At 40.0% G+C, this 27,990-nt stretch overlaps 1 protein-coding gene across 3 annotated transcripts in view; it reads left to right on the top strand.

Annotated features, from left to right (window-relative positions):
* Positions 1-1,814: 1,814 nt before the first annotated feature.
* LOC117941981 (alpha-2-macroglobulin) overlaps positions 1,815-27,990 on the top strand; it is a 31,006-nt gene continuing 4,830 nt past the window's right edge. The window contains exons 1-35 of one of the 3 annotated variants that reach the window (XM_034867258.1): positions 1,840-1,925; positions 1,958-2,085; positions 3,125-3,305; positions 4,905-5,061; positions 5,754-5,806; positions 7,372-7,392; positions 7,839-8,007; positions 8,133-8,217; positions 8,495-8,615; positions 8,724-8,838; positions 9,306-9,415; positions 9,576-9,731; positions 9,950-10,186; positions 10,364-10,427; positions 11,972-12,117; positions 12,231-12,380; positions 12,791-13,012; positions 13,247-13,337; positions 13,597-13,741; positions 14,385-14,610; positions 14,807-14,933; positions 16,353-16,474; positions 17,144-17,195; positions 17,853-17,936; positions 18,124-18,300; positions 19,446-19,527; positions 21,426-21,582; positions 22,465-22,539; positions 23,549-23,714; positions 24,385-24,581; positions 24,678-24,893; positions 25,553-25,671; positions 26,808-26,898; positions 27,074-27,142; positions 27,295-27,400. In XM_034867258.1, coding sequence (XP_034723149.1) covers positions 2,003-2,085; positions 3,125-3,305; positions 4,905-5,061; positions 5,754-5,806; positions 7,372-7,392; positions 7,839-8,007; positions 8,133-8,217; positions 8,495-8,615; positions 8,724-8,838; positions 9,306-9,415; positions 9,576-9,731; positions 9,950-10,186; positions 10,364-10,427; positions 11,972-12,117; positions 12,231-12,380; positions 12,791-13,012; positions 13,247-13,337; positions 13,597-13,741; positions 14,385-14,610; positions 14,807-14,933; positions 16,353-16,474; positions 17,144-17,195; positions 17,853-17,936; positions 18,124-18,300; positions 19,446-19,527; positions 21,426-21,582; positions 22,465-22,539; positions 23,549-23,714; positions 24,385-24,581; positions 24,678-24,893; positions 25,553-25,671; positions 26,808-26,898; positions 27,074-27,142; positions 27,295-27,400 — 4,372 coding nt within the window. In that variant the 5' untranslated portion in view covers positions 1,840-1,925; positions 1,958-2,002. Of the gene's footprint in view, positions 2,086-3,124; positions 3,306-4,904; positions 5,062-5,753; positions 5,807-7,371; positions 7,393-7,838; positions 8,008-8,132; positions 8,218-8,494; positions 8,616-8,723; positions 8,839-9,305; positions 9,416-9,575; positions 9,732-9,949; positions 10,187-10,363; positions 10,428-11,971; positions 12,118-12,230; positions 12,381-12,790; positions 13,013-13,246; positions 13,338-13,411; positions 13,548-13,596; positions 13,742-14,384; positions 14,611-14,806; positions 14,934-16,352; positions 16,475-17,143; positions 17,196-17,852; positions 17,937-18,123; positions 18,301-19,445; positions 19,528-21,425; positions 21,583-22,464; positions 22,540-23,548; positions 23,715-24,384; positions 24,582-24,677; positions 24,894-25,552; positions 25,672-26,807; positions 26,899-27,073; positions 27,143-27,294; positions 27,401-27,990 lie in introns of all 3 variants that reach the window. The other 2 variants (XM_034867259.1, XM_034867257.1) reach the window with 2 other exon arrangements.

Genomic DNA, 27,990 nt, shown 5'->3' with positions numbered 1-27,990 from the left:
GCTGCACACAGTCCGTATAACCAAAGACTAAAATGCGGTGTATTGTAATAATTTTGGTTCCATTCAGTTCTATCTTTGATTGATTTTTGGAGCAGCAGAGATCAAAGGCAGAAGGAGACAAAAGATAAAAGAAGACAAAAGAAGAGCTGCAGGAAAGACATCCTAAAAAACTGTCACTGTGTCAACTCCAGTATAGCAGCAAACCAGAAATTAATAAAAGAACTCAACACAAAACAGTTTTATTAAGATCAGTAATTGTTATGTGGGTTACTGAGGGCATTTGCAGACTGGAAAAAAGTGCTACCATGCCATGATACCATGTCTGTGTTGTGGAAATGAAGGACTCTGATCTGTATTCTGCTTTCTGTCCTCACTGGAGAATGAACAGAGGGAGTGCTTTGGGTCAAAGAGAACATTTTTAATATCCTGAAAGAAATTCACCTCAAGTTTACCGTTTCCTGTGTCTCAGGGATGACAGGTCTCATCCTAGTTGTCCTTAACACATAATGGCCTTCTGCCAGATTACTCAGATGTGTGAAATGGGTCTGAGTTCCCAGGGCCCTCATTTTAGGAGGGCCTAAATCGATGCTAGAATGTGGATGTGCCCATTTAGACGCATTCCTACAGGGCCAAGGATTTAGTGCTACGCCCCTGCTCACCCACCTCCCTCCCCAGGTATTGCTTGATTCTTGTTGTTGCCAAAAACACAGGTAGACCTACTTCACCCCATCCGCCTACAGGATCCTAATTTTGGTAGAGGAGGGGAGGTCAATGATAATGACGACAACCTTCAGCAACCATCAACAATTTTACACATCAAGATTAGCTCACTTGTCAAAGGGATTTATATTCAATCTATAAAAACATGTCTTCTGTGACTCTGTGAAACACCCCAGAACAAAGTTTATGAATCTTAAATCAGGATAGGATCAGGAATCAGGATCTGTTTCATGTGAGTAGTCTCGCCTTGCCAGACCTTCTTCCACAGCACTGCAAAGGGGGGTCTGGTGAGTCCACACAGCACTCCGAGATGGGAGACAAATGTGCTCTGGTTTATTAGCATTTGTTTAAACCAATCGCAATTTTCCTGGCTGGTGCTATAAGCGCCGGAGAGAGCAAAGGCGCGTCGGAAAGCCTCCGGAAGGAACTGGTTTTGGTGGAACATGTGTACGTTCAAAAGTTGTTTTAGTCGTGCAACGGAAAACTCAGATTAGACAGATCAGTCTAATCGATTTGGATGTAACCAGCAAAGATCTGAGGAGCAGTTAACCGTGGTCCTCAGAAATCGCAGTTTAAATTTCCAACACATAGAAAAAGCGTAAGGTAACGGTCATCAGCCGAAAAGGGTGGAATCCGGCGGAACTTCCGACGGCAACAGAGAAATCCCGGAAGTGAGCCTTAAATGTGAAATGTATGATTGTAAAAGTTATTTGTTATTATAGGCTACATATGCCTGGTGGTAAAAATTGTGTGTGTGTGTGTGAGAAGGGGGGGTTCTGTATAGCCACTAAGGGCCCCACATGTAAGAAGAAGTGTTATGTCTCTTGTTTTCAATATTCAAACAGCCTGTTGTAGTCAGGCCTGTTGATGCTCAAAATGTGCATGGTCTTCCTGCCTGCACGAGACAATGGCTCCTGTATATTCATCCCCTCACCCACCGCGGTGCGGACTTCCTTAGAAACTGGAGGAGTGGAGTACTGGCAGCCGACAAGTCTGATTCAACTTTTGGGAAGTTAAAACTATTTAGGGCATAGGGAGGAGGCTGCAAAGGTCCAACGAACTCGGGGGGAGTGACTCGAGAGGGAGGGGTAAGTGGTGGTTTCGGGGTATAAACAGCAAACCACCGCCACCGCCCCCTCCGTGTGAGCAAGTTGTCCTGCACATCCCTGTCCGCTTCTCTGACTCGGCCCGCAGTAGGCTGGAAGTGCGTCCTCCTCCGGTTCAGTCCGGTCCGCTTGAGTTGTCCCGCTGCTTGGCGCTGCACCGACTCTGCTCTGCAGACATGGCACCTGTCCTCCAAATGTTTGCGCTCATCATCGTATCAGCGCTCCTGCAAACTGCGACATCGGCCCACCTCAATGACACGTAAGTTAAATTCATAACACACTTTTGCTTGTGCTGTCTACAAAAGTTTGCTTTGTGCGTCACGCCAGAGTTTGCAGGAGAAGCAGAGCTGCACGTGATAAAGTTAGCAACAAGTAAAATTGGATGTCGTGTTGGGGTTACAAGGACCAAAATTCAGTGTCGTCCCACTGTGAGGTAGAAAGTCCAGTGGTTGGCCTCAGGAGAGTGTTACGCAATCTGTAGAGAAGGGGTGTGTGTGTGTGAGACAAGCTGTTCACATCTGCCAATGTTATTGGGAAAGTGGTGACCAATTATCAGATCAGCTTAAAGGAAACACTGTGTGTATATGTGTATGTGTATGTGTGTATAAATATATATATATAAATATATATATATATATATATATATAATTAGTTGAAGGCTGCATATTGATTCTTTTCTGACCTTTGTTTGGCAGCCCTGTAATCTGTACTTTGGTCAGCTCAACGCAAGTGCCTTTCATAGTTTTGGATCAGTCAAACAACTCTTCATCATCAAACAACTTTTGCTCTAGCTAAAACAGCATCAATACTCTACGCAGCACAACCAAAAACTCAATCATATGTGTCCTTTATTTCTCATTGGCTGCAGCAGGCCACTGTATGTCAACCAGCCTAAAATAGAAAATATTCCACTGAGTTGTTGTTTAGCGTGTCCTTCCTTCACTGGGTTCTTACAGATACAAGCAACACCTTTCAAATAACACATTTGTGTAGTCCATTGACCATTTGTTAGTATAGAAATAATGATTATATACGCTTTAAAATGAAGATTCTTGATTAGTCTGCCAGTGTTCACCTCGCCATCACGGCTTAACTTATTTTAACAGGTCATGCCAATAACAGCTTTTTAATTAACACTTATACAAGAAAATAATGCAATTACAAATAAAGACTTAAGTATTGCAATGCCAAAACAGAAACAAACTTGTTTTTTTCTGTTGCGTCAATTAAAAACATTGTTTGTTCAGATCTGTAACACATCATTTCTTTTTTTAACTAATGTAAAGTCTTTTTTTCAGTATTTTTGCAGTGACTGTAAGCTCCCAAGTGAGAGGAGGGAAACAGGAGACCCTGTGTGCCCAGATCCACGGCCCCACGGAGCCTGTCTTTCTGACCATCGCCCTTGAAATGGACTCTGGCAGAACCTCCATCTTGGAGGAGGCCGTCAAACAGGACTTTTACCGCTGCTTAAACTTCCAGGTCTGAGTCAACATATGTACACACAGTTTGGCAAATTGCAGAGTGGCGTTTCATGTTTCCGATTAGATAAATACAACATATATTTGCTCTGTGCAAGTAGTGGAACATTTCATTGCTTGGGCACAATCATTGATCACACCTTAAGTTTTAATGCAAACTCAGGGAGTATTTTAAAGAGAGCCATTGCCTGTTTCTAATTAGGAAACTGAGGAGCTACGGTGTTAGCCAACACCTACTTGAGATGGCATACAAGGGCCTGGTAGAAAGTATTTTACCGTTTAATATAACCACTTTGTATGCCAACAGGAATGTAAAAGACAAAAACAAGCTTTCCAAAATTGTTAAAATAGCAGGGAAGGTGATTGGCAGGCCACAAAAGTAATTAACGATCTATTTGACAGTGGAAACTCAGGAAGGCCAGACTGATGTGTGGATAGCTCACACCCACTATCTCTGAGTTTGAGTTGCTCCTGTTGATTCAGCGTCCTGAGGGCAAGCCGGAATATTAATAAGAGGTCTTTTATTCCACATATTATGGAGGCACTTGATGCAAAATGACTGCAAGATATTTTTTTAATGATATGTATTGCAGTGCTGTATGTTTGATAACATCCAATGTCATGGTTGTGTTTTAATGTTTTTGAGAAGCCAAAGACAAATTTCCACCAAGGTGGACAATAATGTCTTGTCATATCTTATCTTATGTAAATCTGCAATTTCAGTGGCAGCAAGGTTGAGTAGCGCAGGTCTGAACTTTTAATGTTTTTAGGTTTCCAGGCGCAGTTGACATTCTTCTCATCATCCCCAAGTCCTCCCTTAAACTAAACTAATGGCACAAATACTGGAGTCATTATGTACCTAATTATCCAGCCGGTGCCATGAGTAAGGCTGTCAACGCCAATGGTTCTCTGAAAATGACTGTTGTGGTTTCTGTCACACCGCTGCTCGCTGTTATGCAACTTACTGGCCTTGTCCGTATTGATGGCAAACGACCTGTCGACCCCAATCAGCTCTCTGACAATAGCACTTAGTTTCACTTCATTCCGCAATGTTTGACCTTGCTGCAGGCCTGGTCTGGCATTTGTCTTTCTGCAACTAAACAAAGGCTGCTTTCTGCCAATGCCTAGCTATGTACCTGCATTCCTCTGGAATACACCCCCTGCCCTCTGCTCCCTACCCTCAGCCCCGCAACACACACTCGCATACAAAAACACACTTCACAAATGTTGGTGTGGTTCCAGTCCCAGTTATATAATAGCAGCTCCATTTGCAAGTGAAAACATATGCTACATAAGCATGACGACATTTCATAATTAACAGTGGTGTAGTGGAAGAGGCCAGTTGCTCAATTTCAGAAGAACTCAATTTGAATTTGCTTCCAAGCAGTTGTTGTATACCAATATAGTTAACAGATGTTACAGTGCAAGACAAATGTACAATCTAGGAAAGTGCTTTTCAACTGGGCACAAGTTGTGATTCTGCAAAAAATTAACTTTAAAAGTTGACCCCATCCTTCCTTCCTTTCTTCCTCCCTCTCCTCCTGAATATTCAAGTATCCCCCGGTCCTCTCTGACAGATGTGTGTTTTGGGGTTTTGCAGGTCCCTACAGTGCGCACCAGAACTGTGGCAACCATTAATGTCACTCTACAGGGTGAGAGTGCCTCGATGATCAAGAAGACCAAAATTCTCATTGAGCCTCCTGCTTTCATCCATATTATCCAGACAGATAAACCCATCTACAAACCTGGACAGACTGGTTAGTATTAGATGTTGTTCTAGTTTGACCATGTCCACTAGGAGCACAGTAAAAGTGTAGGAGCCTCCTACTGTGTGGTAGAATTGCTGCTGCAGTCGTACTGTTTATACTGTTATTATCCTCTCTGCACTGATTACCAATTCAGCTGCACTTTTGCAGTTTTGGACTACATTATAATATCTGCATAATGCTGAGCCGCTACTTGTCAACTTTAGGAATTATGTCTATATTCTGCACAAAGAACAATGGTGGTTTCTCAAGAGTTCTTGGTAGAGGTTGTGTGCAGTAAAATAAAAAAAAATCAACATCCATCAAATCACTATTTTTTTTATTTTTTTTTTATTTTTAATCTTGTTGGTTTGGAATTTTTCTTCCTCTCAATTTTAATGTGATTTTGGGAATTGTCATGTTATTACCAAATCAAAACAACCATGGACTATTATAGTCCATATATAAGATGAGACAAGTTGTCTCAATATGATTCCAGTGGTATTATTAGGACTTTTCAAATTAGTATTGCACCTTTTTATAAAGTTGGGGGATTTGTGAAAGAGATCTATCTATGATGTCCTTTCTCATTGTATTTATTTTCTGTTTGCCTTGCTTATGTCATGTACTGTATATATTTGTGTATATTTAGAAATTAAATGGATGTTCATTCTTTGCTTTGATTTTTCTTCTTTCCTTTAAAGTCCAGTTCCGAATCGTCTCTATGGATGCTAATTTCATCCCTGTAGATCGAGTGGTAAGTTTTATGTATTTATTTTATCCCTTTAAAATGATGTCATAATGTGTGATGTTTGTTAGAATTCCAACCAGTGAACTTTGCAATCTGGTGTGATTTCTACCAAGCAGTCGGTGAATCTGGAGCGAGGTCTATTTTGGTTCAGGAGAGTGGGAGGTGAAAGGAGGGCTGTTTGTTGATTTGGAAGACCGCGTGGGCGTGAAGCGCTGTGTGGAGTAGTGTGATAAACATGCTGTCAGAGTTCATTTGGCACACACTTCATCTGACCCAAACATCTGAATCAATATAGGCTCAAGGCTTTTTCCGTTTGTGTTGAGAGGCTAAGCGAACATGAAATTAATTCAAATGTATCATATGATGAGGGTAAGTCCCTTCAGCTCCAAAGACAGTTAGGAGAAACAATGGAAACCATGAAACTGGGGCGTAAATCAATCACTTTCTGACCCCATGGCTTTCCATTTCAATACACTTTTTCCTACTTGTTGTTCATTTTGACCATGTGCTCACCAGTGGAGCCGTACACAGCTACAGGCAGAACCTACTGTCTTAATGTCCAATAGTCCAAAAAATCAAACTTGAGCCTGACCGTGCACGTTGTGTCCGAGCCTGGCCTGACCTTTAAAAAATACATGGGCCATTATAACTGACGTTCCCAACTACAATTCCGAGTTGTGATCTACAGAAATCTGTTGAGAATTATTTTAATAAATATTATTCAGACACCACCTGAATGCAGCACAAATGCTCTATCTCCCAATGCTAAGGAACGTGAAACATAATTAGTATATCCGCCCCTTGATACAGACCCACCACAAAATGTAATGGGTTCTTCCTTGGCCAATGTGAAACATTACAACCAACTTTCATGAAAATTGGTCCAGTAGTCTGTTAACCTTTTTTTGTAAATTAAGTTTTAAGGGAAAAAACTATTTGCATAATTATTTATTTATTTTTGAACTAAAGTATTAAAATTTAGGAAAATGTTTGATAGAACCCTTGTAGAAGAAGTCTTTAGGAAGGCTGGTCACTTTAAACTCTAATATAGGTTAACATGTATGAAAAAAATGTCTTCAAATGGAAAGCGGGTGAGGTCAGAAATGAATTGCTTCTCATAGAATGCCTCAGCCATAATTCATAAAATCCCACACTGTATGGCCGTACTGAATGTGGCTGCTGCTTCCAACACATCATCAAACATACATGGCTGCACAACATACTATACAATTTAAAATGTGTCCAATGTCTTCTACATTCTGTGGGTTTGAGCAATGTCTGTTGGGTTGAAAAGGTGAAACAAAAGTGTCTTTGTCCTTGGAATATTTATTGAAATTAAAAATTCTGTAGGTTGTGCTTTTCTTTGCCCAGCCAGGTGTGTAGTGCCCTCTACCCAGTTCTTCTTCTGTTTATTTGTGGATTGCAACTTATGACTATGGAAAAATTGAGAAGCGTTAGCTTATGTGTTAGCTTTACAGATGTATTCTCATTGTATATTGTGTGTATTGTGAAAATTCTATGTGCAGTTTATTCACTTTTACATAACTGTTTTTTTCTTTTCCTTTTTTCAGTACAAAGTGGTGGAGCTCCAGGTAAGACTAACAGTTATTGTATGAGGAACTGGCCCAGTTTCTTATGGGACCCTGCATGGCATTTCCTCCAACAGTTGACTTTTTTTTTTTTGTGATCAAATATTAGTTTTTTATAAGTACAAACAGTGACAAACAATTACAAATAATACACTGAGACTGGGAACGCGTCTCAGGGTAGTTGACTCGTTTAATAAAATCAGTCGCCAGATTTCTGAGTAATACGAAATATGTAGGGGGCTTTTAAGTTTTACAGGAAGTTAAAAGAAAGCGATTTTGATTTTTTTTTTTAAAGTGATCTTCATGATTTTGAAAAGTTTTGGCATACCATCCAATCTGGGGACACTGAGTGTCTGGGGACAAACTCATTTTCATAATAATTGTGTTTCTGTACATCACCTGCATCAGCTCTGAACTTAACCTATGTGCCTCTTGTCTTTTTTATGTAGGATCCCAATTCAAATCGCATTGCCCAGTGGTTGGATAAGACCATTGGTAGTGGCATCCTTGATCTTTCCCACCCAATGATTCCTGAGTCAGTACAAGGAAGCTACATGATCACCGCCTGGACGGACAAAGGAGAGCAAATTTCCCACAGCTTTGACATTAAGGAATACGGTCTGTTGCAGTTACATGCCCCTAAAATAGACAAATTTGTCACATTTACCAAATTAATGTGCGATTGATCTAATGTGCGTTTTCAGCAGTAAGATTTTTGATTCTTTTTCTTTCCCTTACTTTAGTTTTGCCAAAGTATGAGGTAAAGGTTCACCTACCCAGCGTGATTACCATCCTGGACCAAGAGGCAACAATAAGGATTTGTGGAAAGTGAGTTGTACCTTAGCATTTGTTTTTTCTTCAGTTTTCAAAAACAAAAAATACATTTGCAGCAAAACAAATGTTGGATGGTTTGACTTTAAGAATTTGCTTCTTTTTTATTATTAGTAAGTGTCATCCACATGTGACATGCTATTGATATTGCCATTTCTTAGTAAAAAAATACACTTCCTGTCTATGTGATGATATTAACCGAAATTATTCTAGAATCCAAACTTGGGATCAATTTCTAAAAAGCATTTCTGTCTCCTTTTACTTTTTCCTGCAGATACACCTATGGCAAACCAGTTGTTGGTTCAGTAAAGGCAGTGTTTTGTAGAAAAGCCTTCTGGTTTTACTGGTATTCAGGTTCCCAAGAAAGAGACCTCTGCAAGACGTATGAAATGACGGTGAGAATTCCAAAATATTATGCTAAGACTTGCAGTAATCACACTTTTCTTTCGCAAATTCAATTTCCTAATTTTGGTTTGAAATTGACTCTTGTTATTATCTTCTAGACGGATAAAGGTGGCTGTGCTGCACAAACTGTGAGCATGGCAGAGTTTTCTCTTAACAAGATCCATTACGTTGACAGCTTTGAGGTGAATGCTGAAATGGAAGAGTACGGTACCGGTAAGTTTGACTGAGTCCACATTTAGGCTGACCGGACACTAGGGCTGCACGATATGAGGAAAATATCCAATTCAGATTATTTTGACTAAAATTGCGAAATGATTCACGATGTTGGAGGGAACAATCATTTGGGTGTCATTATTTACATTTTCAATGAAAACTATAAAAAGTTAAAAAATGAAAATGATTAAAGTGTGATTTTTACGAGGCTGTGTACAAAACAACACTAAACTTTAATCTGTAGGACACAATTTATAGGCTGGGAGGTAGCATCGCAGTACTTAATTCAGTTCTGACACATATTTAGCCTTTAACAAATATTTGCCCCCCCCCTGCAATATGGATATTGCAGTAGTCATTACTTTGATTAAATTGTGTTTAATTGTGCAGCCCTACCTAATACTGTTTATTGAGTAATCCGCACTAGATCCTGATGAGCATTGATCTGGGTGTTTACTACCATCTAGGGGTCACTCTGAAAGGCAGTGGGCGGACCAGTTTCAGCAGTCACATCAGAACTGTCACCTTTGAGAATGTACCTGCCGCATACAAGCCTGGCATCTCTTTGGAGGGAAAGGTAATACGACTCATTAAAGACCATTGGGAGTCTTAGCCTGCTGTCAGCACAGCACACAGAGGAATATTTTTTTGCATACATCTATCCCTAGCACATTGAATCCTGATCTCTCATCTTAAGTGTGCTGTGGGTTAGCTTCTTCTTTCTGACTTTTTTGCAGGTCAAAGTGATCGGTCCAGACAACAAAGCTGTTCCTAATGAGGCCGTGTATCTGTTTGTCGGGGACTCTCAAAACCTAACACTCACTACAGATATGAAAGGAATGGCTTCATTTTCTTTGGACACCGCCTTATGGCAGAACACAGTGAATCTAAACGTAGGTTACTGCTTTTCAATTCAGGGCTCCTCTGTTAATAACCAGTTCAGTGTTAATCTATGATACAATCCATGCCTAGTTAAGGAAATGTTCCAAATAATGGATTTTGTTAGAGGTGAAACACATAGACTTTCATTTTTTTGTAATAATTAGAGGTTGATAAGTGGTGTCGGTTGAGTGAAAATGTGACCTTTGACCTGTGGTTGTTGTGTCAACAGGCGAGGTCTAGAAAAACGGAGGAGAATGAGCCTTATGTGCACAATATGCGTCGACCAGAATACAGGTCGGCCTACCAAAGAGTGGCAGCATTTTACTCCAAGAGCAAAAGTTTTTTGAAGCTAATGCAGGGGAGCGGGATGCTCTCCTGTGACAAAGATGCCACGGTGCGTGCTCAGTACATCATCCAGGGGGAGGAGCTTAAGAAAGGACAGGAAGTGCTCGAATTCTTTTACCTGGTAAGACTACTGTGATGGGTAATGAATTTCTGTCAGTGTTACATCCATCTATGTTAACGTTAAGTTGAACAGTAATTAAATCACTCCATTGTCTCAGTCTCTAAAAGGTTTTCTTTTGCAGAAGCTCGCAAACACTGAAACATTTAATGTATCTGCCTGTGTTATGTTTTACTGTAGGTGATGACCAGAGGTGGAATTGTGCAACACGGTCATGTCCCAGTGGCTGTTAAAGCGGGAACTGGTACAAACTAATGTTACTTAAACTAAGAGCCATCTTAAAGGGAAAGGTCTGGTGATGATCTGCATTTCCTTAATTGTCATCAAATCCCATGAAAAGATTACAACCTACAATAAACCTAGAAGGTAGCAGGCAGCTGTTCTCAGCAAAAAAACTCAGTTAAACTCACACTAGCTGGTGAATATAGTCAAGTCAACTAGAACATTGGTTGTCCCCAAAGGGGCAATTGTTTTCGCAGCAGTCACAAGTACACAAGATGATTACAAAATAGACAATAAATAGCAAAAATGTAGGAACAAAAAACAAAACTAATTTAAACACATGTCATACTTAATTCAAATTAAGAAAGCCTTGTATGTCATGCTTGGTTGAGGTCAAGCTGATATTACCTTATCCTATAAAAGTTTAGCAGTGAGTTGGCTAAAGGTATGAATGAATGTGTATGTTGGTTTTGACTAGCGGGTATATGAAAAAATGACTCAATAAAAGGTCTATTAAACAAAGTCATCAAAAACCTTTCAACCTCAAACTTAGCCAGGTTCCTCAGACAGAAAAGGTGCTGCTGGCTTTTATTACACAACATATTGGTATTACATTCAAAGGTAATCTTATTATCAATTATAGTGCCCAAGTACTTGCATGTTTGGCTTTTTCTACATCCTGACCATTAAGTGTGGTGTTGACAGGGTTGGAATTGTGACGCCTAAAATTTATACTCATATCCTTGGTCTTTCTCACATTTAGTTACAAAAAGGCTTCTCAACATCATCTGAAAAAGTATCTATGACAGGAAGAAGGGACATTTCCTTGTCCTTCATCAGACTCACAATGATGGTATACAGTATATAGTGGAATGTTTAGCGGTTAAGAGCCAGACATTTCCCTCAGGAAATGGGTAAATATGCAACCGTTTGCAAACAAATTTGCCATATTAACTGAAAAGGTGATATTATGTCAGTGTTTTCATTCCATTTCCACCACCCCCAAGTGGCTAAGTAAAATCTGTCACTCCAGGTTAAAAGAGTGATGTTTTCAGAAGAAATGAATGGGCTTATGCTTGAGAGACACATAATGGCAGAAAACATGGAAATTATTGAGAGATGGACTAACAACTCCCCTCTTTCGTTCATGAAGAGAAATGTTATACAAATAAAAGACAATATGGCAGTTTTTGGGCTCTGCTGAACTTTGAAAAGGCGCAGGGCAAAGATGTTTGTCACCGCACTAAAACGTTGTCTTTAGCTCGTTTTGTTAAAACATTTTCTTCTGAAATTACAGTGGAAAATCTGTTTTTTAATCTAAAATATAGGCTCAGGCCAGTTTATTTATTTATTTTCTTCCTTTTTTTGGGGCACCTACCTTATCACATCTACGTCCCCTTTTTGTTTGTTTTGCTAACCTAGCAGATTATTACATTACAAAAAAAACAAATATCTGATTTATTATTAGTAAAATTAGTAAGTACATATTATTTGTCTTTGATGTATTTTGATAATTTCACACGGTCATATAACACATTTCCTTGTCTCTCTGTGTTGATGTCTCAGTCAACAAAGGAGAGTTGTCCATATCACTCCATCATGTTACAAACCTGGCACCATTTGCCCAAGTGATAGTTTACACTGTGATGCCCAGTGGAGAGGCTGTGGCCGATAGCCAGGACTTCCCCGTTCAGCTCTGCCTTAATAACAAGGTACCACCTATGTGACCTATTTGGACGTTTGTATAACGTAAAGCTACAATAAACAATGTTTTAATTCTGTACCTCACAGCTTCTGACTTTCTACCTTGATGTCTCCTGTGCAGGTGTCTCTGAAGTTCTCCTCTCTCCAGGAGCTTCCAGCGGAGAAGACCACGCTCAGTCTGCAGGCTCACCCAGGCTCCATGTGCTCCGTCAGGGCCATCGATCAGAGCGTCCTCCTGCTGCAGTCAGAGCAGGAACTCACGGTCGACTATGTACGGCACAAGCCTCTGCGCTAGTTTGACCTGTGTTACCATTTGTATCTTTACCACTTGAAAACATGGTGTTTTTTATTTTATAAGCACGCAGCATGCCTTGAGTTTAAAGAAGAGAAAAGTGGAAATAGTAGCATTGAATTCTAAAATCCACAAATTATAGTGTGGTCTGTTAGTAAAGCCTCTCAAACTGCATTTTGACTACTTCAAGTCATGATAAACAAATATTATTTAGTACTAATCTTTACAACTGTCAGTCAATCTGAGTTACTGCAGGTCTTTCAATTGTTTTTATAGATTTTGTTATATTTGTTTTAATTAAGATGTGATTATGTAGTAGTCTATTTTGGACTTGCTGCCTAAACCAATGACTTACCCGGGCTGATGTACATGTGTTTGTTCTTGCGCAGGTGTACAGCCAGCTGCCTTTACAGAAGCTGTCAGGATACAGCTACGAGGTTGAAGACTTTGAGCCATATCCCTGCTTCCCTGTGCCAATGCCGGAGCCTGAACCGGAGCCCGAACCAGAGCAAGGGATTGAGGTCGACGGTGTGGAGCCGACTAATCGAACCAAGCGCTCAGTCTACTTTGAACCGGCCAATCAGAAGAATGATGTCTACAGCATCTTTAAAGTAGATAATTAGTCATTTTCATTGGCTATAAAGAATAGGCTGTACAAGATTGATCGTACAATATCTATTCAGTTTTCATGTACTGTACATTTCCTTCTCTATTTGTCTATATCTACATGTACCTGGGTCAACCAATAATTATCTTTCATTTGTGTTTCATTCTCTGTGTAACTCAGGAGTAACCAAATCAATCTCTTATTTTGTTGTATTATGTCTCTCTTTCTCCTTTTCTAGGAAATAGGAATCAAAATTGTGACCAACTCCGATGTGAAAAAGCCTTATAACTGCCATGAAAGGAGATATGATTTATTTTACTATGATTCTGGTATGTGTTATATTTTTCCACTGGTATTTCCATTACCCAAGAACAAAACATATAATGTACTGTAAACTTTTAAGTGGCTGAGTCATTGGATGATGAAGAAGGATTAGTTGGGAAATCTCTCAGTATGGAAGAGCCAAAGGCTGGAATGACCAAGGAGACCATTAGAACATACTTCCCTGAGACCTGGATCTGGGAGCTGGTTTCTGTTGGGTAAGTTTAGTTGTGTAAAAATCTTTTTTTATATATACTGTGTTCCTAGACGTCTTAGACTCTCCAGTTCCCATGGCCTTCAACATGATGCCGCAGAGGGTAGGTGGTGTGCCGGGCAGTAATGAGGAGGAGAAGAAGGAGACCGTCAGGATATTCTTCCCTGAAACCTGGATCTGGGACCTAGTTCCTGTGGGGTAATAATCATATATCATATGAAAAGGATCAAAACATTGTAAATTGTTTTTATTTTCAGACGTGTTCATTTTGTACACTTTAGTTTATGATTGAATACCGATGGAAAGTACACTTCCATCAACCTCAGGTTTGCTTTATGTGTATGGCTAATTGGCAAATGTTATATTTTATTATATGATATTCTGACTTTTCCTTTTAATGCCAGAATGAGGTTAACATTTGTCTTTTAAACAGAATATCATTTGTCTTTTAAACAGAATATCATGTTAGTATGCTAACATGTTAAACTAGGATTGTGACGGTTAATGGTAAACATTACTATACCTGCTTAACATTAGCAAGTTAGCATGTGGATGTTAGCATTTACCTCTAATGCAAATGCTCACAGAGCTTGGTGGCTGTAGACTCTTTGGCTGCAGGAACAAAGTTTATTTCCACCACCTAAAGACAGTTTAAAAAACATATAATAAGCACTCTAACTCTCCAGAGGATGTAAAGTCAAACACACAATATAGCTCAGTATGCACTAATGCAGATTGTCATGAAGTTTCCTGAACATATTCCTGTTTTGACTCATAAAACTTTCAGTGCGACTCCATGAGAGAATTTTTTCATTTGACTTTTGCTCGTATGTTTGTTCAGAGACAGTGGGTCAGTGAATGTGGAGAAGACAGTCCCTGACACTATCACTAAGTGGGCTGCTGGCGCTTTCTGTGTCTCCTCTGTGGGCTTCGGCGTGTCGCCCAACACTGGTCTGACTGCCTTCCAGCCCTTCTTTGTTAGTCTCACCTTGCCCTACTCTGTCATCCGAGGCGAGGTTTTCACTCTCAAAGCCACTGTCTTCAACTATCTCTCCAAGTGCATTATGGTGAATATTATCTTACATTTGGAATTAATTTAAATGGATTCACAAGTATGATGGTGTAGTCTGTGGGTACAATAATAAGAGACACTGATGAAGTTACATTTTAACTTGTATCTACTTGCATAAGTAAGTATGTCTTACATTTTTTAGTAATTTTTTATTTCTGAAAGTGAGTGTTTGCCTTTGTTTCTGTCTGCAGGTAAAGATTGCACTGGCTGATTCAGACCAGTACACCTACAGAAACTGTGACGGCTGCCAGTACAGTGTGTGTCTGTGCGGAGAGGAGAGCAGGACCTTCTCATGGATTGTTACTCCAACTGCATTAGGTATTACTTCTAGATGGCTGACAGGAAAACTTGGTTTCAATTCAAAAGTATTTCTTTGCAACATTAAATATTTAAGACTAAATGAGCTACACTCCAAAAAAGAAAATTGTTTATTGTGACTTTAACATGAATTTAACATTTAATTTACTAAATCCTGTGCATCACCTTTCCAAGTCAGCTCTGCCCACCTTTATCCAGTGAGAAAACCACAGGGGGGGAAATGCATACAGAAATTTCTCATGTGAAATAAGTCAAAGTTCGTTATTTTGCAAAACATGATGTAGGACCCCATTACTCAGATTAAGTAAATAAGTTTCTTAATCACGAAAGTGATCATTCTCTGATTCATACTGTAGCTAATGATCTAACTTTGACATTAACAAAGCAGACATAGTCACTGAAAGAAGTGGCTGCCTGAAAGCTATGCATTTGTGAATATGTACACAACATGCATTCACAGGTCTATTACACTATTGTGTTTTGTGTGAATTAACGTACGAATTAATGTAAAGTAGTCTAAAACAATGGTATGATCCTAATAGTTAGTCTCAATGCACTTTTAGAGGCTCTTCAAACTGGAACTTTGTTCAAAGTTTCATCTTTTATTTTCAATGCAAAAAAATGTATCAGTGTTATTCAAAAATGTATTGATTACCATCTCAAACAGTGTCAGCCCGTCCCAGCTCTGCTCTCCCTGCCTTGTCATTATGACAAAAAATAGTTTCAAGTGACTGTTGTTAATGTTGCAACCAATGTAGTGCAATCTTCACATCTTTAATTTAATTAAACACTGATGTTTGTTCCATCCAATGCCAAACGTACACTTTTAGTGACAAAGAGGAGACAGAACAAGCTAATTAATCTGTACTAAGGGCTCTGACAGGTGTTGCGTCTGCACTGCTGGAAGCAAAGACAGAGGGCTGTTGTTGTACCGCTGCCTGGCCTTAAAGCGGAGGATTGCTATCAGCCTCCATCAGCAGGGATGGAGACGAGGCTCTGAATGTCAAATTGCGCTCCTCTAACTCCCCCTTAGAGGAATGCTGACAATCACTTGTACTAACAAGTCAGGTAGTATCACTGACGAAACACTCAGAAACCTCTCCCTCGAGGGGTGATCTGTACTTGTCCTCTGTGTGAAGGATTGTGGGCTATGGAGAAAAAAAAAGAGGGGGTGTGAGATAGCGCGCCATAATAAGGCAACAAATGAGGATTAATGAGGGCGAATAAGATAGGAAACAGGGTCAGGAAGGAAAACATAGTCAGGAGCGATGGAGGAACAGTGAGGATAATGAGTTGGATTGAAAAAAAGAGACAGAAAGCTGTTTTGCCTACGTACACAAAATGTGACAGTGTGACAGGGAGTGCTAATCAATACAGCTATGCTTTGGAAATAAGATGGGTGTATGTTTTTGCACACAGGTCAGGTGAATCTGAAGGTCAGCGCAGAGGCCCTGAAGACTGATATTCTGTGTGGCAACGAAGTGGCCACTGTCCCTGACATGGGCTGCATCGACACAGTGGTCCGCACCCTGCTGGTGGAGGTCAGTGACCGTCGAACACAACACAACACAGCAGAAAGCCTCAGTTTGAGTACTAAAAAGACATATTTGTTTTTTCTAATAACAGTAACCTGAAATTTATTCTAGTTTTTTTGCAGTCTTTATGTTCTACTAAAAGTAGAGTTATAGAAAAAGATCAATGGGAACAGTGTGACAAAATGTGAGAAAAAAGAACTTGCAGACAAGTACGTAATGTCAGGAATTTATATATGAAAAAACACAAATATATCGCCCTATAATTAATTGACTGACTTAGTTGTGATACGTCCTTTTTAATGTTTAATGCAGTCAGTTATCTTTATACCCTGTTTGTGTCAGAAACCATTTTTTCCTACTGAAGACGTATCTTAGATAGTTGTTGTTAAGAGACACTCAAACTAAAAAATAAACACCATTGATTTTACACTACTCAAGACAGGACAATATAGTGCATGTGTGGGGGACTATTAATTTACATTGGGTGTTCTAATGAGCATTTGGGGCAGCGGGATGGTTTTAAATGAACACCCAGTGCAACAGTGTAGTTCCTTGATATTTCAAATTGTTGAAACAATGGAACGAGGAATGAGATAAATCAGACTTTAGAGACACGCACAATACTTGTTACGTTGCCTGTTGATGTAATCAACATTCTTTATCTCTCCCCACAAGGCTGAAGGAACACCACAGATGGTCAGTCATAACGCTCTCCTCTGTCCTGCAGGTAAGCGCTCACAAACAACCCGTCCATCATCGTTGGTTATCTGTCAGCCTCAGGGTTAACAAACATCTTGATCCTCTCATTCAGAACCAAATCTGTCATTCTGTCATGGAGACCTGTTTCAGGGTCAGAGGTTGAAGTTGTTACATTTCAGTGTGAGGGGGATTCATTGTAATTATCACTTTCGTTCAGAAACATTCGTGTTTGTCAGATTGGAGATGAGTCCTGTACAGAAATGTATGAAATGGAACAGCTTTGATTTGGTTGCTGCATTGAATACACTGACTCATTGCAACATTAGTGTTCAAAGAGAATCACCCATCACTGACACATGTCAATCAAAGCCAGCAGGCCTGAAACCGAGGGGAACGCCAAGCCTGGTTGTATCCTTGTAAAGCTCACTTATTATTTAGTGTTTTAAGTAAATACAAAGCAGACTGAAAAAATGCCGCACTGTGGTGTTTTAGGGGGTTATATGCTAAACTAACCAGCAACTAGTAAGTGTCATATTATCGTACATGAGAAAGGTATCAATCTTCTTACCTAACTCTCAGCAAGACAGTAAATAAGTTCAAATCCCAATATGTGAAACTGTTCCTTTTTAAGCTTGCTCCTTACAGTATTGTTTATGTTGTTTTTTTCTGTTCTTTGTGTTGCCAGAGGGTCCTGTGGAGAAGAAAATCTCCCTTCTGATGCCTGAGATGTTTGTGGCTGGATCGGCCAGGGCCTCTGTCTCTGTACTGGGTTGGTGACACTACTTCTCAGACACTTTCTTTTTTTTTTTTTTTTTTGTCCAGCTGTCAAGACTCAGCAACTGCATGTGATGGGCCAGTTAACACTACGGTGTCTAGTGTATGTTAACCTTCCAACCTGCTAAGAATAAAAAAATGTTGTCAGGGTGTAATTTTAGAGTCGGCTGCTGCTTCTGCAGGTGACCTGATGGGCCGGGCCATGAAGAACCTGGACAAGCTCCTGGCCATGCCGTACGGCTGTGGGGAACAGAACATGGTGCTGTTTGCGCCAAACATCTTCATCCTCAACTACCTGAAAAGCACAGCGCAGCTGACTGAGGATATTCGTGACAAGGCAACGAAATTCCTGGAGAGCGGTAAGTTCTGTATCCTCTGGGACAGGATAATGAATGTGGAAAAGAAATGTCTGAGTCTCAAGTTCAAAGATGGAGCTGTGAGAATGCTCGCTCTCTTGGCAGACACCGGGCAATTATTCCAGTTTGCATATATCCTCCATCGGTTCCCAAAATGTTTTTCAGTTGTCCTCTGTAGGAAATAATGCCTCTGTATCTGCTGTCACTAAACCAGTTGAGGAGGCTGGCTGTGTTCAGACATGGGAACATGGCTCAAGGCGTTGCATTGGCCAATCAGATACATGCTATTGGGGCTGGGCAACATGATGATATATATCGTCAAAACAATTTCAAAATATCTCTTTCCCATTTATTTTGCTAAATATTTCTGTTGGAATTTTGAAAAAAAAACGACTTTTGGACAACTCTTTATGTTTTGATCGGTATGTTACTTTGCACTGAAGTTCTCAACAAAATGAGCAAAAATACTCTGTGTTCTTCATTTGTCAAGTATTTAATTCACAAAGGATGATACCAAAGTATGCTTTATCATGTGGTTATTTCATATAGACTACTGAATTACTTGATATTGTAGTATATATTGTTTTCAAGATATGAAATGACCTATGTTGTTGGCCTAGCCCGACATGGAATTCTTGGTAGATCACTATGTAAAATGAAAAATATCAAAATCATCATTTTTACAGTTCATCTCACAATCACCTAGATGAGTCTCAGTGATAACTTTATTGTAAAATCTTGCCTCATAGTATTAGAAGTTGCAGTGCATGGTTCTGACATCTGGTAAAGCTGCAGTCTCTTGGATTATTTAAACAGCCTTCTGGGATTGTATCATCGCTCAACGGCATGTGAACAACCGGCCCTCACAACGCGCCTGTCTGTGTGTCTGCCTGTCTGCCTGTCTGCGTGTCTGCCTGTCTGTCTGTGTGTCTGCCTGCCTGTCTGTCTGTCTGTCTGTCTGTCTGTCTGATTGCCCCCCGGTATGTGAAACAACAGGCCCTTACAGTATGCCTGCCTGCCTGCCTGTCTGTCTGTCTGATCGCCCACCGCTATGTAAAACAACAGGCCCTCACAGAGCGTCTGTCTGTCAAGGGGCTTTTTTTTGTAAATGTGATGGTTTTTTGTTCATGTGTGTCTGTGTGTTGTAGGATATCAGAGGGAGCTTACGTACAAGCATGATGACGGCTCCTACAGTGCTTTTGGGAAGAGTGATGAGTCTGGAAACACCTGGTCAGTAACATAACTAGCAGATGCTGCTTAGGATACAGATAATGATGTTGTGTTATAGCCATGACATTTTCTATAAACATTTGTATAGGACCTGGTCGCAAATAAACAAAAGAAACTGAAATTCTTTAGCTAAAATAAGAAACATATAATAATAATAATAAACTTTATTTCAGACCCAGGGGGATCCATATCAAAATAAGAACATATACAAACACAAAAATACAAAAAAAAACAAAAAAAAACAAAACAAAGCCTTCCACAATGTTCAGTGTCTAGTATACAGACATGTCCGCCAATGGTTCCACAATCTGGAGGAGAATCTGATAGAACTACGTACAGGGTTAGCCAAGACAGTAATTATGTCATTTTCTGACTCAGATACCCTACACATAAATCTATACATCAATAATAATTTAATTTGAGCAATGTTGTGTTTTATTTTGTTGTTTTTTTTTTTTGTAATGATGATGCACCTTTTATACATTAACAAACATTTTAATACAGTGTTTTTTTTTTTTTAATTAAAAAAGTTGTTCTTTTATATTTCACATATGGAATTATTAATAATGCATTTTAGTCACATAAAAAGCCCAAATACTAAAAGTTACATGTATGCATGTTCTGTAACCTGAGGATGAATCAGAAATCACACCCACTGTCTGTTCAATTTACTTTCACACCTGTCACTGTAACTTGATGTTTTTGAAAACAGAAGTACCAAAATAATCTATATAATGGCATATGTAAATTTCTATAACACATGTTGCAGTTGCATCAGTGGTTATAGAACACATAAAAACATTTATCTTGAGCTTTGCTGTTTAAACTGACTATTTTCAGCTCAAATCTCACACTTCATTTGATGAAAGAATACCAAGGACATGCAGACACAGTGGGAGGCACACACACACACACACACACACATACACAGTGTGTCCTTTCTAGTGTTTGGCATCAGCAGGCATCCTAATAATTTACTTTATGGGGAACCTGCCAGAAAATATTAATATTTGCATTTAATGGGCTTAAAGCACAGTGCCTCAGGGGATTTAACAAACCCTTTGCTGTTTGAAAGGGTGCTGGGCAGTTTGGCAGTTGGTGAGTGTGTGCGTGGGTGTGTGTTTGTGTTGGATTGGATTAGTCCAAATCACTTAAAATCCCAGGACTCTTGAACAAGGATTCACTAAAGTATGAGCAAATATATAGATTTCTTTATTAAAAGCCACACTAAGCAATGTTTTATATGAAGAATTGCTCAAATGACATGTGGAATGTGACAAACGTGGATTGCTGTGATGAACCCACAGGTCATATTTTTTTATATATTTTTTTCCCAGGAGTCCAATGTGTATCTGGACTGAATTTACAGTAGCTCTTTGTCTGCTGGGTGTGTACATGAATAATTGTTTGCTTAACAATTTACCATTTAAGGTAATATGTCAATGTTGTTTACAGCTTTCTCTGCTGCCCCCAAGTGGCCAAAATGAATGACTGCATATTTTTGTGCACCTAAAAGAATGACTAAAGAGTCGAGCAGTGTTGACCTATGCTGTACATATTGATAATAGTGCAATGCAATATGTGTAGTAAAATGTAAAAGATCTGTAACTAGCTTCCTTTAGAAGCATTGCATCTGAATTATGATCCAAATATATGAACTGTGGGTGTTTTTAGCTTTGCTGCCTCTGTCAGCTCCAGCTATCTTTATTCTGCTGGGCTCTGCTGCTCAGATTATTCTTCAGTTAGGGTTGCAGCTCTGGCCCAGCTCTCTGTTAGTGTGAGACAGGAGGCTGTTATGTAATTGTCCTGAAGCCGGGTTCATGTTGGGGTTACCAACACATGGTTAGATTTTTTTTCTAAAAATAAAAAGTGTGCATTTTCTGTGTTTAAACTTCCAGGCTGACCTCTTTTGTGATGAAGTCCTTTGGCGGAGCGAGACCATACATCTTTGTGCATGACAAGCACATTAAAGATGCCAAGATGTGGCTGTCCAACAACCAGCAGACTAACGGTTGCATCAGATCTGTGGGGAAACTCTTCCACAATGGCATGAAGGTGATGACCTCAGTTTGAACGTTTTAGATGTTTCACATCATCTGCTTTTGGTCGTCTAGTAATTTCCTACAAGACAAAACTACAGAATTGGCTCAATGTGAGGAGCAATTTGCATAATTTTTGAGAGCTGTGGGTGTGTGCAGAAAGCGGAAAGGGCCCGGGCCCGCAGGCAAGCAGTGCGCACGCACACACACACACACACACACACACACACACAGAAACAAATTATTGCGAGCCAGTCCCCATTTAAAGCACAGCCTTTCCAAGCCGACTTACAGCAAACAGCCGTGTGCTGTGCTGTGTGTCTGAGGCAAATATGCGTAGTTGTTATAGATAAAAGTTAGTCTGGACTGTTAACTAATATGTTTTGTATGGGACATTCTTAAAATTATATTTTCAGACATTTTCTCCTTGTTTTAGTGCCAATCTCACATACTGGGCTATGGTTGCCAGATAAGGCTACTTACAGTATACAACTTTTATGTGCTTAGCCCAGGCTTAGTTTGTCTACAGTAAGTAGATACGTGTGTGTGTTTCTTTATGGTGCTTATTTTCTTAGACAAGGGAAGAGACAAACAAAGTGTGCACAGTTTTAAATTTAATCCAGAGTTTAACGGCCAATTGCTGTGCAGGTGTAATAAAGCAGCAATGCTTTCAATCTGCAGTAACCAAATCAATTTTGCCACAAAGTGAAAACAAATTCACATTTAGTACATCATTAACTAAAACAAAAACAGTGACAGGTATTATTGTAAATTGAAAGTAAAGAAAAAGGATCTTGTTTTAAGGAAAACTAAACTGAAACGAGTTTAGTGGCTCTGACATGAAGTAAAGCTATATGTGTGACCGAGATTGTTTCTGCTCTGCGCCTGCTTTCAACAGGGAGGAGTTAGTGACGATGTGTCCCTGACAGCCTACATCACCGCTGCCCTGCTGGAGCTGGACACCAACACCACGGTGAGTCTCTTTCCTCCGTCTCACACTGTGAACTCCTCGCATTGCCACAGCTGTGAGATGTTCACCTGTTGAACTCATTGGATCTGCCCTCAATTTAAATGTTTATCAAGGTTCTCTTTTTTTTTTGTCCTCAGAAACCAACACTGGTAGATTTCCTGTCGTATTTATTGCTTTAAATGTTCCGCACCCAGAAAACTTTATTAATGTGAAATAAATGAAAGATTTTCAGATAGCATCATTTAATAGAAATTTTTACTTTTAGACGGGAGGTCCGAGCATAGCCTACAAATGAACCTGGCCATCCAAAGATTATAGATAGAAAGGAACCACAGTCACCTGTGAGAGCTGTTAGAGAGGATTAACACTATAAGCACCCTGATAAATATTGAGCAGAGGTAATCGCTTGTTATCTCTCTCTACTGCCTTTCAGAGATGTCGGCCTGAGTTCCTTTGTTGTCTCTTCAGCTTTTAATAGTCTGTCTTGGGGGCTACATTTGTCTGTAGCAATTACTAAAAAAAGTTTCCTTGCAAACAACATTAAAGCAACTCTCATTTTTAAAAGCCTGCGGAGAAATTGGTTAATTAATTGTCTCACTTGTTGTCTTTTTTTCCAGCTCGTAACTGGGCACGTAGCCAACTGTTGTATGACATGTCATAACATGGTGTTTATGGGAAATGTAGGAATAGTATTGAAGCAGTGTTGCCAGATAAAGGTCACATTTTCCAAGCCAAACATACACAAAAATGCCCAGATTTCTTGGTAAAATACAGACCAATCTGGCAACACTAACTCGTCGCATCGCTTCTACAGCCTGCTGATTCAAACAGACAGAGTGTTTTTTTATTCCATTCATCACCAGCCAAATTGGCTAGTTACTTGACAGTGTAACCCGGCAAAGTTAATTTTTACCGAAATGTGGCTGGTCAATGGCCGTCAATTGAAATACCTGTTTTTTAGACTATTTTAAAGCCCATTGTCTCATCTTTGTGTTTGCCTGCTGTGTGACAGGACCCCATGGTACAGAACTGCCTGAACTGTCTGAAAGAGGCAGTGGCCGGCCAGCTGGACAACCTGTACACCACCGCCCTGCTGTCCTACACCTTCACTCTGGCTGGGGACGAGGAGATGAGGAGCCAACTCATCACTTACCTGCACCAGAAGTCCAACACACAGGGTAAGACAGTGAAACCATCACTGACTTTTCAGCAGTTCTCCCCGCCGCCGCCCCAAAACAATTTTACTACTGCCATTTAACAGCATCAACACAAACCTAGAAAGAAAGACAGGGCTCAACTGTCTTAAGAAAATGTGTGTGTGAAAATGTCTTGTTGGCATATTTGCTAAAAAGTAGTGGACTTGTCAGACAGAGAAAGCTGTGTTGAAGTGTCAATTGACATGTAGTGAATGAAATCGGTTGATATGTCATTAAAAGGTTAAATGATTTAGACCGCAGAAAGGCTCTCCTGCAGAAAGCTGAACAAGTGCTATGTCAGCCAACGTTGTGGTCCGGCCTGCGCTTGCTTTTTTGTTATCCTTCCATATAGTGTCCCAAATGTTTATATCGAAAAAAAAAAAATCAAAATGACAATAAAAGGTTGTCTTTAAAGAACGTTTTATAACAGCTGTAATGGCTGTTGGTAGTAGCTCAAGGTTAAACAACACAGAGGAGATGGTAATTTCCATAATGAATTTCCTATGTAAACATTTACATCTATAGACACTTTTGTTTTTTCGCCCATTTTCATTAGCTGAGGACTTTTCCTATGTACACAAAAGGTATGGGGTTTGACCATGTCCTGATTTAACTCAAGTCATTGTTAACCTTCTAATGAATGACACCACAGGTGGCACCCGTCACTGGGACAGAGCAGGGGCTTCTGGGAAAGGCCTGGACTCTCTGGAGGTGGAGATGACCTCCTACGTGCTGCTGGCTCTGCTCTCCGGTCCAGCTTTGCCGGACTTTGGTTTGGATTACTCCTCCAGCATCGTCCGCTGGCTCGCCCAGCAGCAGAACCCATACGGGGGCTTCTCTTCCACACAGGTAGGACAGATCCTGCCCACACAGGTGGTTTATGGGTAACCCTTGTCCCCCTAACCATTGTTCATGATTGACACGTTTAACCTCTCTGCTTCTCAGGACACTGTGGTGGCCCTCCAGGCTTTGGCTAAGTACGGCGCTGCGACCTACAGTGCGGAGGGCAGCACTACAGTGACAGTGACATCGTTAGGAGGCCTGAACCAAGAGTTCATGGTGAATCAGAGCAACAGGCTGCTGTACCAGGAGGAGAAGCTAAGCGAGGTCCCTGGAGAGTACACGGTCCGAGCTGAGGGGCAGAGCTGTGTGCTGGCACAGGTACGATCACCCACAGGATGAGCCAAAGATGAAGCCAACACCAGAACACCTGAAGCAGGAACTGAAATAGGGGCAGGTTAGGTGTGAAAGACAATAGGAGGAGCACTTGGAGGCATAGGCGCAGATTTCGGGGGGGAATGCAGGGGACAAATCCGATTTGTCCACCTCAAAAAATATGAAAGTCAACTCATTCCCCAAAAGAGGTAAAAATAAATATTCAAAACATGTATATACCTTTCCTGTTAACGTTTCCTAATAATTTCAAACAGCCCTTGAGAGGACCATACCATCTTTACTTTGCAGTGCTACATTTTTCTTTGTTTTTTCCCCCCCATGTTAAAACGAAACCTATGCTCTTGCTTGGAGGCAATAAAAATGACTGGACTACTATAAATTAAAATGTGAAAATGAAACGAGTAGATGAAAGCTGTGTAACACTGATTGTTAATAACGCATATCAAGGTATGTTGTTACATATTTATGATCATTGACGTGTATGTTTCTTTCAGTAATTTTTTATATACTTAAGTTACTAATTTATTTGTGATTTAAAAATGTAAATGCTATTAATGGTTATTTCAGGGTAATTGTAACTTATATTGTTGTGGATAGCTTATGGTTCCATTGTGGAGTGATTGGGATGATCTGTCCCTCCACAGATCTCCATGCATTACAACATCCCCCCTCCACCCGAGTTCTCTGCCTTCAACATCTCTGCTGACACCATGGCCAAATGCAACATCAGCAAGCCCCAGCTCATCCTCTTTGTGACAGTCAGGTACTGTGTGTCTGTGTATGTCTGATAATGTCATTAGATTATTATGTATAGTATGGTTGGTATTATTTTCTGTTAAAGGTCCCATGACATGGTGCTCTTTGGATCCTTTTATATAGACCTTAGTGGTACCCTAATACTGTATCTGAAGTCTCATCCCCAAAATTAAGCCTAGGTGCACAATTACAGCCACTAGAACCAGTCCCACAATGAGCTTTCCTTAGTATGTGCCATTTCTGAGTCTGTAACTTTTGAGGAGGAGAGAGGGGGAGCAAGGTGGAGGCTGGGGGTGGGGCCGTGACCAACTGTGTTTGAAAGCCATGATGTCTGTCTCCCATGGGTGGGCCGAATTCTCTGTGCGGGCAAAGCAGAGATAGGGGAGGTTATCTCAATCTGGAGTGACCCTATATGACCTCATAAGGGGCCAGACTCCAGATTGGCCCATCTGAGCTTTTATTTTCTCAAAGGTAGAGCAGAATACCCAGGGCTCGGGTTACACCTATCGCCATTTCTAGCCACAGGGGGACCATAAGGAGGCTGAAGGAACGGATATTAATGTTAAAAAACCTCCGTAACCTTTTTTATGCCATGGGACCTTTTTATATTCTGTACTTTATTGGATAATATTATTGGATAAGGAAACTGATTGGATCAGCAAACCATGCTATGACTTAACACAGAACAGAAAATAGCTGTGTTAACAGTTTACCCGCAAAGAAGAACTTCAATAATGGCTTTGACCTAGCTTCACATAAACAAGCCAGCATACAGGCCTTTGTTAGAGTTATGATTGGATCACCTGCAAGTCATTACAATTTTGTTTGTTTGTTTTAGAAACTGTTAATTGCGGTTACTTTTTTCTTTTTTTAATTTAGAAACTTAAAATGATTACTTCAACTTGGTAGTAATCGTTAGTACGTTTAATAGGTTTAGTTTCTGTTACTATGTCAGATGCTCGTTCAGACATGTTAAATAGTGTTTGAACATTCAGTACTGGCAACAAAGAGACAATATTTGTTTGGAAAAAATCTTGAAATTATGCCAAGGAAAGTCTTTCTGCACCATTGTAGAGACAAAAACCAATAATCACAGCAGTACGTGAGCATCTCTATTGTGTGTGTGTGTGTGTGTGTTTGTAGGTACCAGGGCAGGAGAGAGGAAACCAACATGGTCATCATCAACATCAAACTGCTGTCTGGGTACATTCTGGATAAGAGCTCCCTGGAGCTGGTCAGTTCTTTAACAGTTAAACCATGAGCAGCCAGATGATGTAAAATACTTATATACTTTAATACACATATTGTTTGTGCTAATACTACCAGACTTTGCTCCTGCATCTAATATGTTATACATACATTATATTTAATATGTTGGAGTGTACTAATGGCAGTCTGTGGTTTGGTAGCTGAAGAGGGATCGCTCAGTGAAGCGTGTGGACGTGGAGGAAGGATTCATCAACATCTACTTAGATGGGGTAGGAAGCACTGACAGGATGACTGTGTCTTTGTTGATGGGGAAATTATGTTTCATAAACACATTAATCCGTGCTTTATTTTGATAAACCTGAGTACAGCATTTTAAGTGAGTAAATGGTTTTTTAGCGGCCTGTTATGTATGTGGTTGCAGCTAAAGAAGGATGAGACAAAGATGCACAGTGTGACACTAGAGGAGGACGTGCCTGTAAGGAACCTGAAAGCAGCTGTGGTCAAAGTCTACGATTACTACCAGACAAGTGAGAGCTTCACTGTGTGAATGCTGATTCAGCAAAAAAACATTCATCTATCCAAATGTTCAGCTCTTTACAATGAAGCAATCTTTAAATCCTCTTCATGCTTCTTCCACTTCTAAATGCTGCTGCTCCCAAATACCTTTTTGTCACTTTCTTTGACATCCTCAAAACCAAGACTATATCTCTTTTTTTTGCCATCCTAAACCATGACTTTTTGGACATACTAAACTATGACTTTAATGACGTTTTTGGACATACTATTCTTTTATTGTTTTCAACATAAATTCTTTGATGACTGACTAAGTGGTTAGCAATGCTGCCAACAGGCAACTAACAAGTAGTTTGCGGAGTCTGACCCAAGTTGGAGACACAGTCTGCGCTGTCCCTTTTTTATGATGTTTTTTGACGTACTCTACTTGGATTTTATTTGACATACCATATTATAAAGTTTTTTTAATCACTTTTGTTAACATACTATACTGAGTTTTTTCTTTATTTTTTTTTTCTTTAATTCACATACTTCGGACTACATACTATTGCACTTTTTTCTATGACTTTTTATCACTTTTTAACATACTATAACTTTTCTGATA

This window comes from Etheostoma cragini, chromosome 3, assembly GCF_013103735.1.
Source record: "Etheostoma cragini isolate CJK2018 chromosome 3, CSU_Ecrag_1.0, whole genome shotgun sequence".
Classification (NCBI taxonomy): Eukaryota; Metazoa; Chordata; class Actinopteri; order Perciformes; family Percidae; genus Etheostoma; species Etheostoma cragini.
The sequence above is the reverse complement of the archived record's forward strand: the minus strand, read 5'-3'. Positions and strand labels throughout refer to the sequence as shown.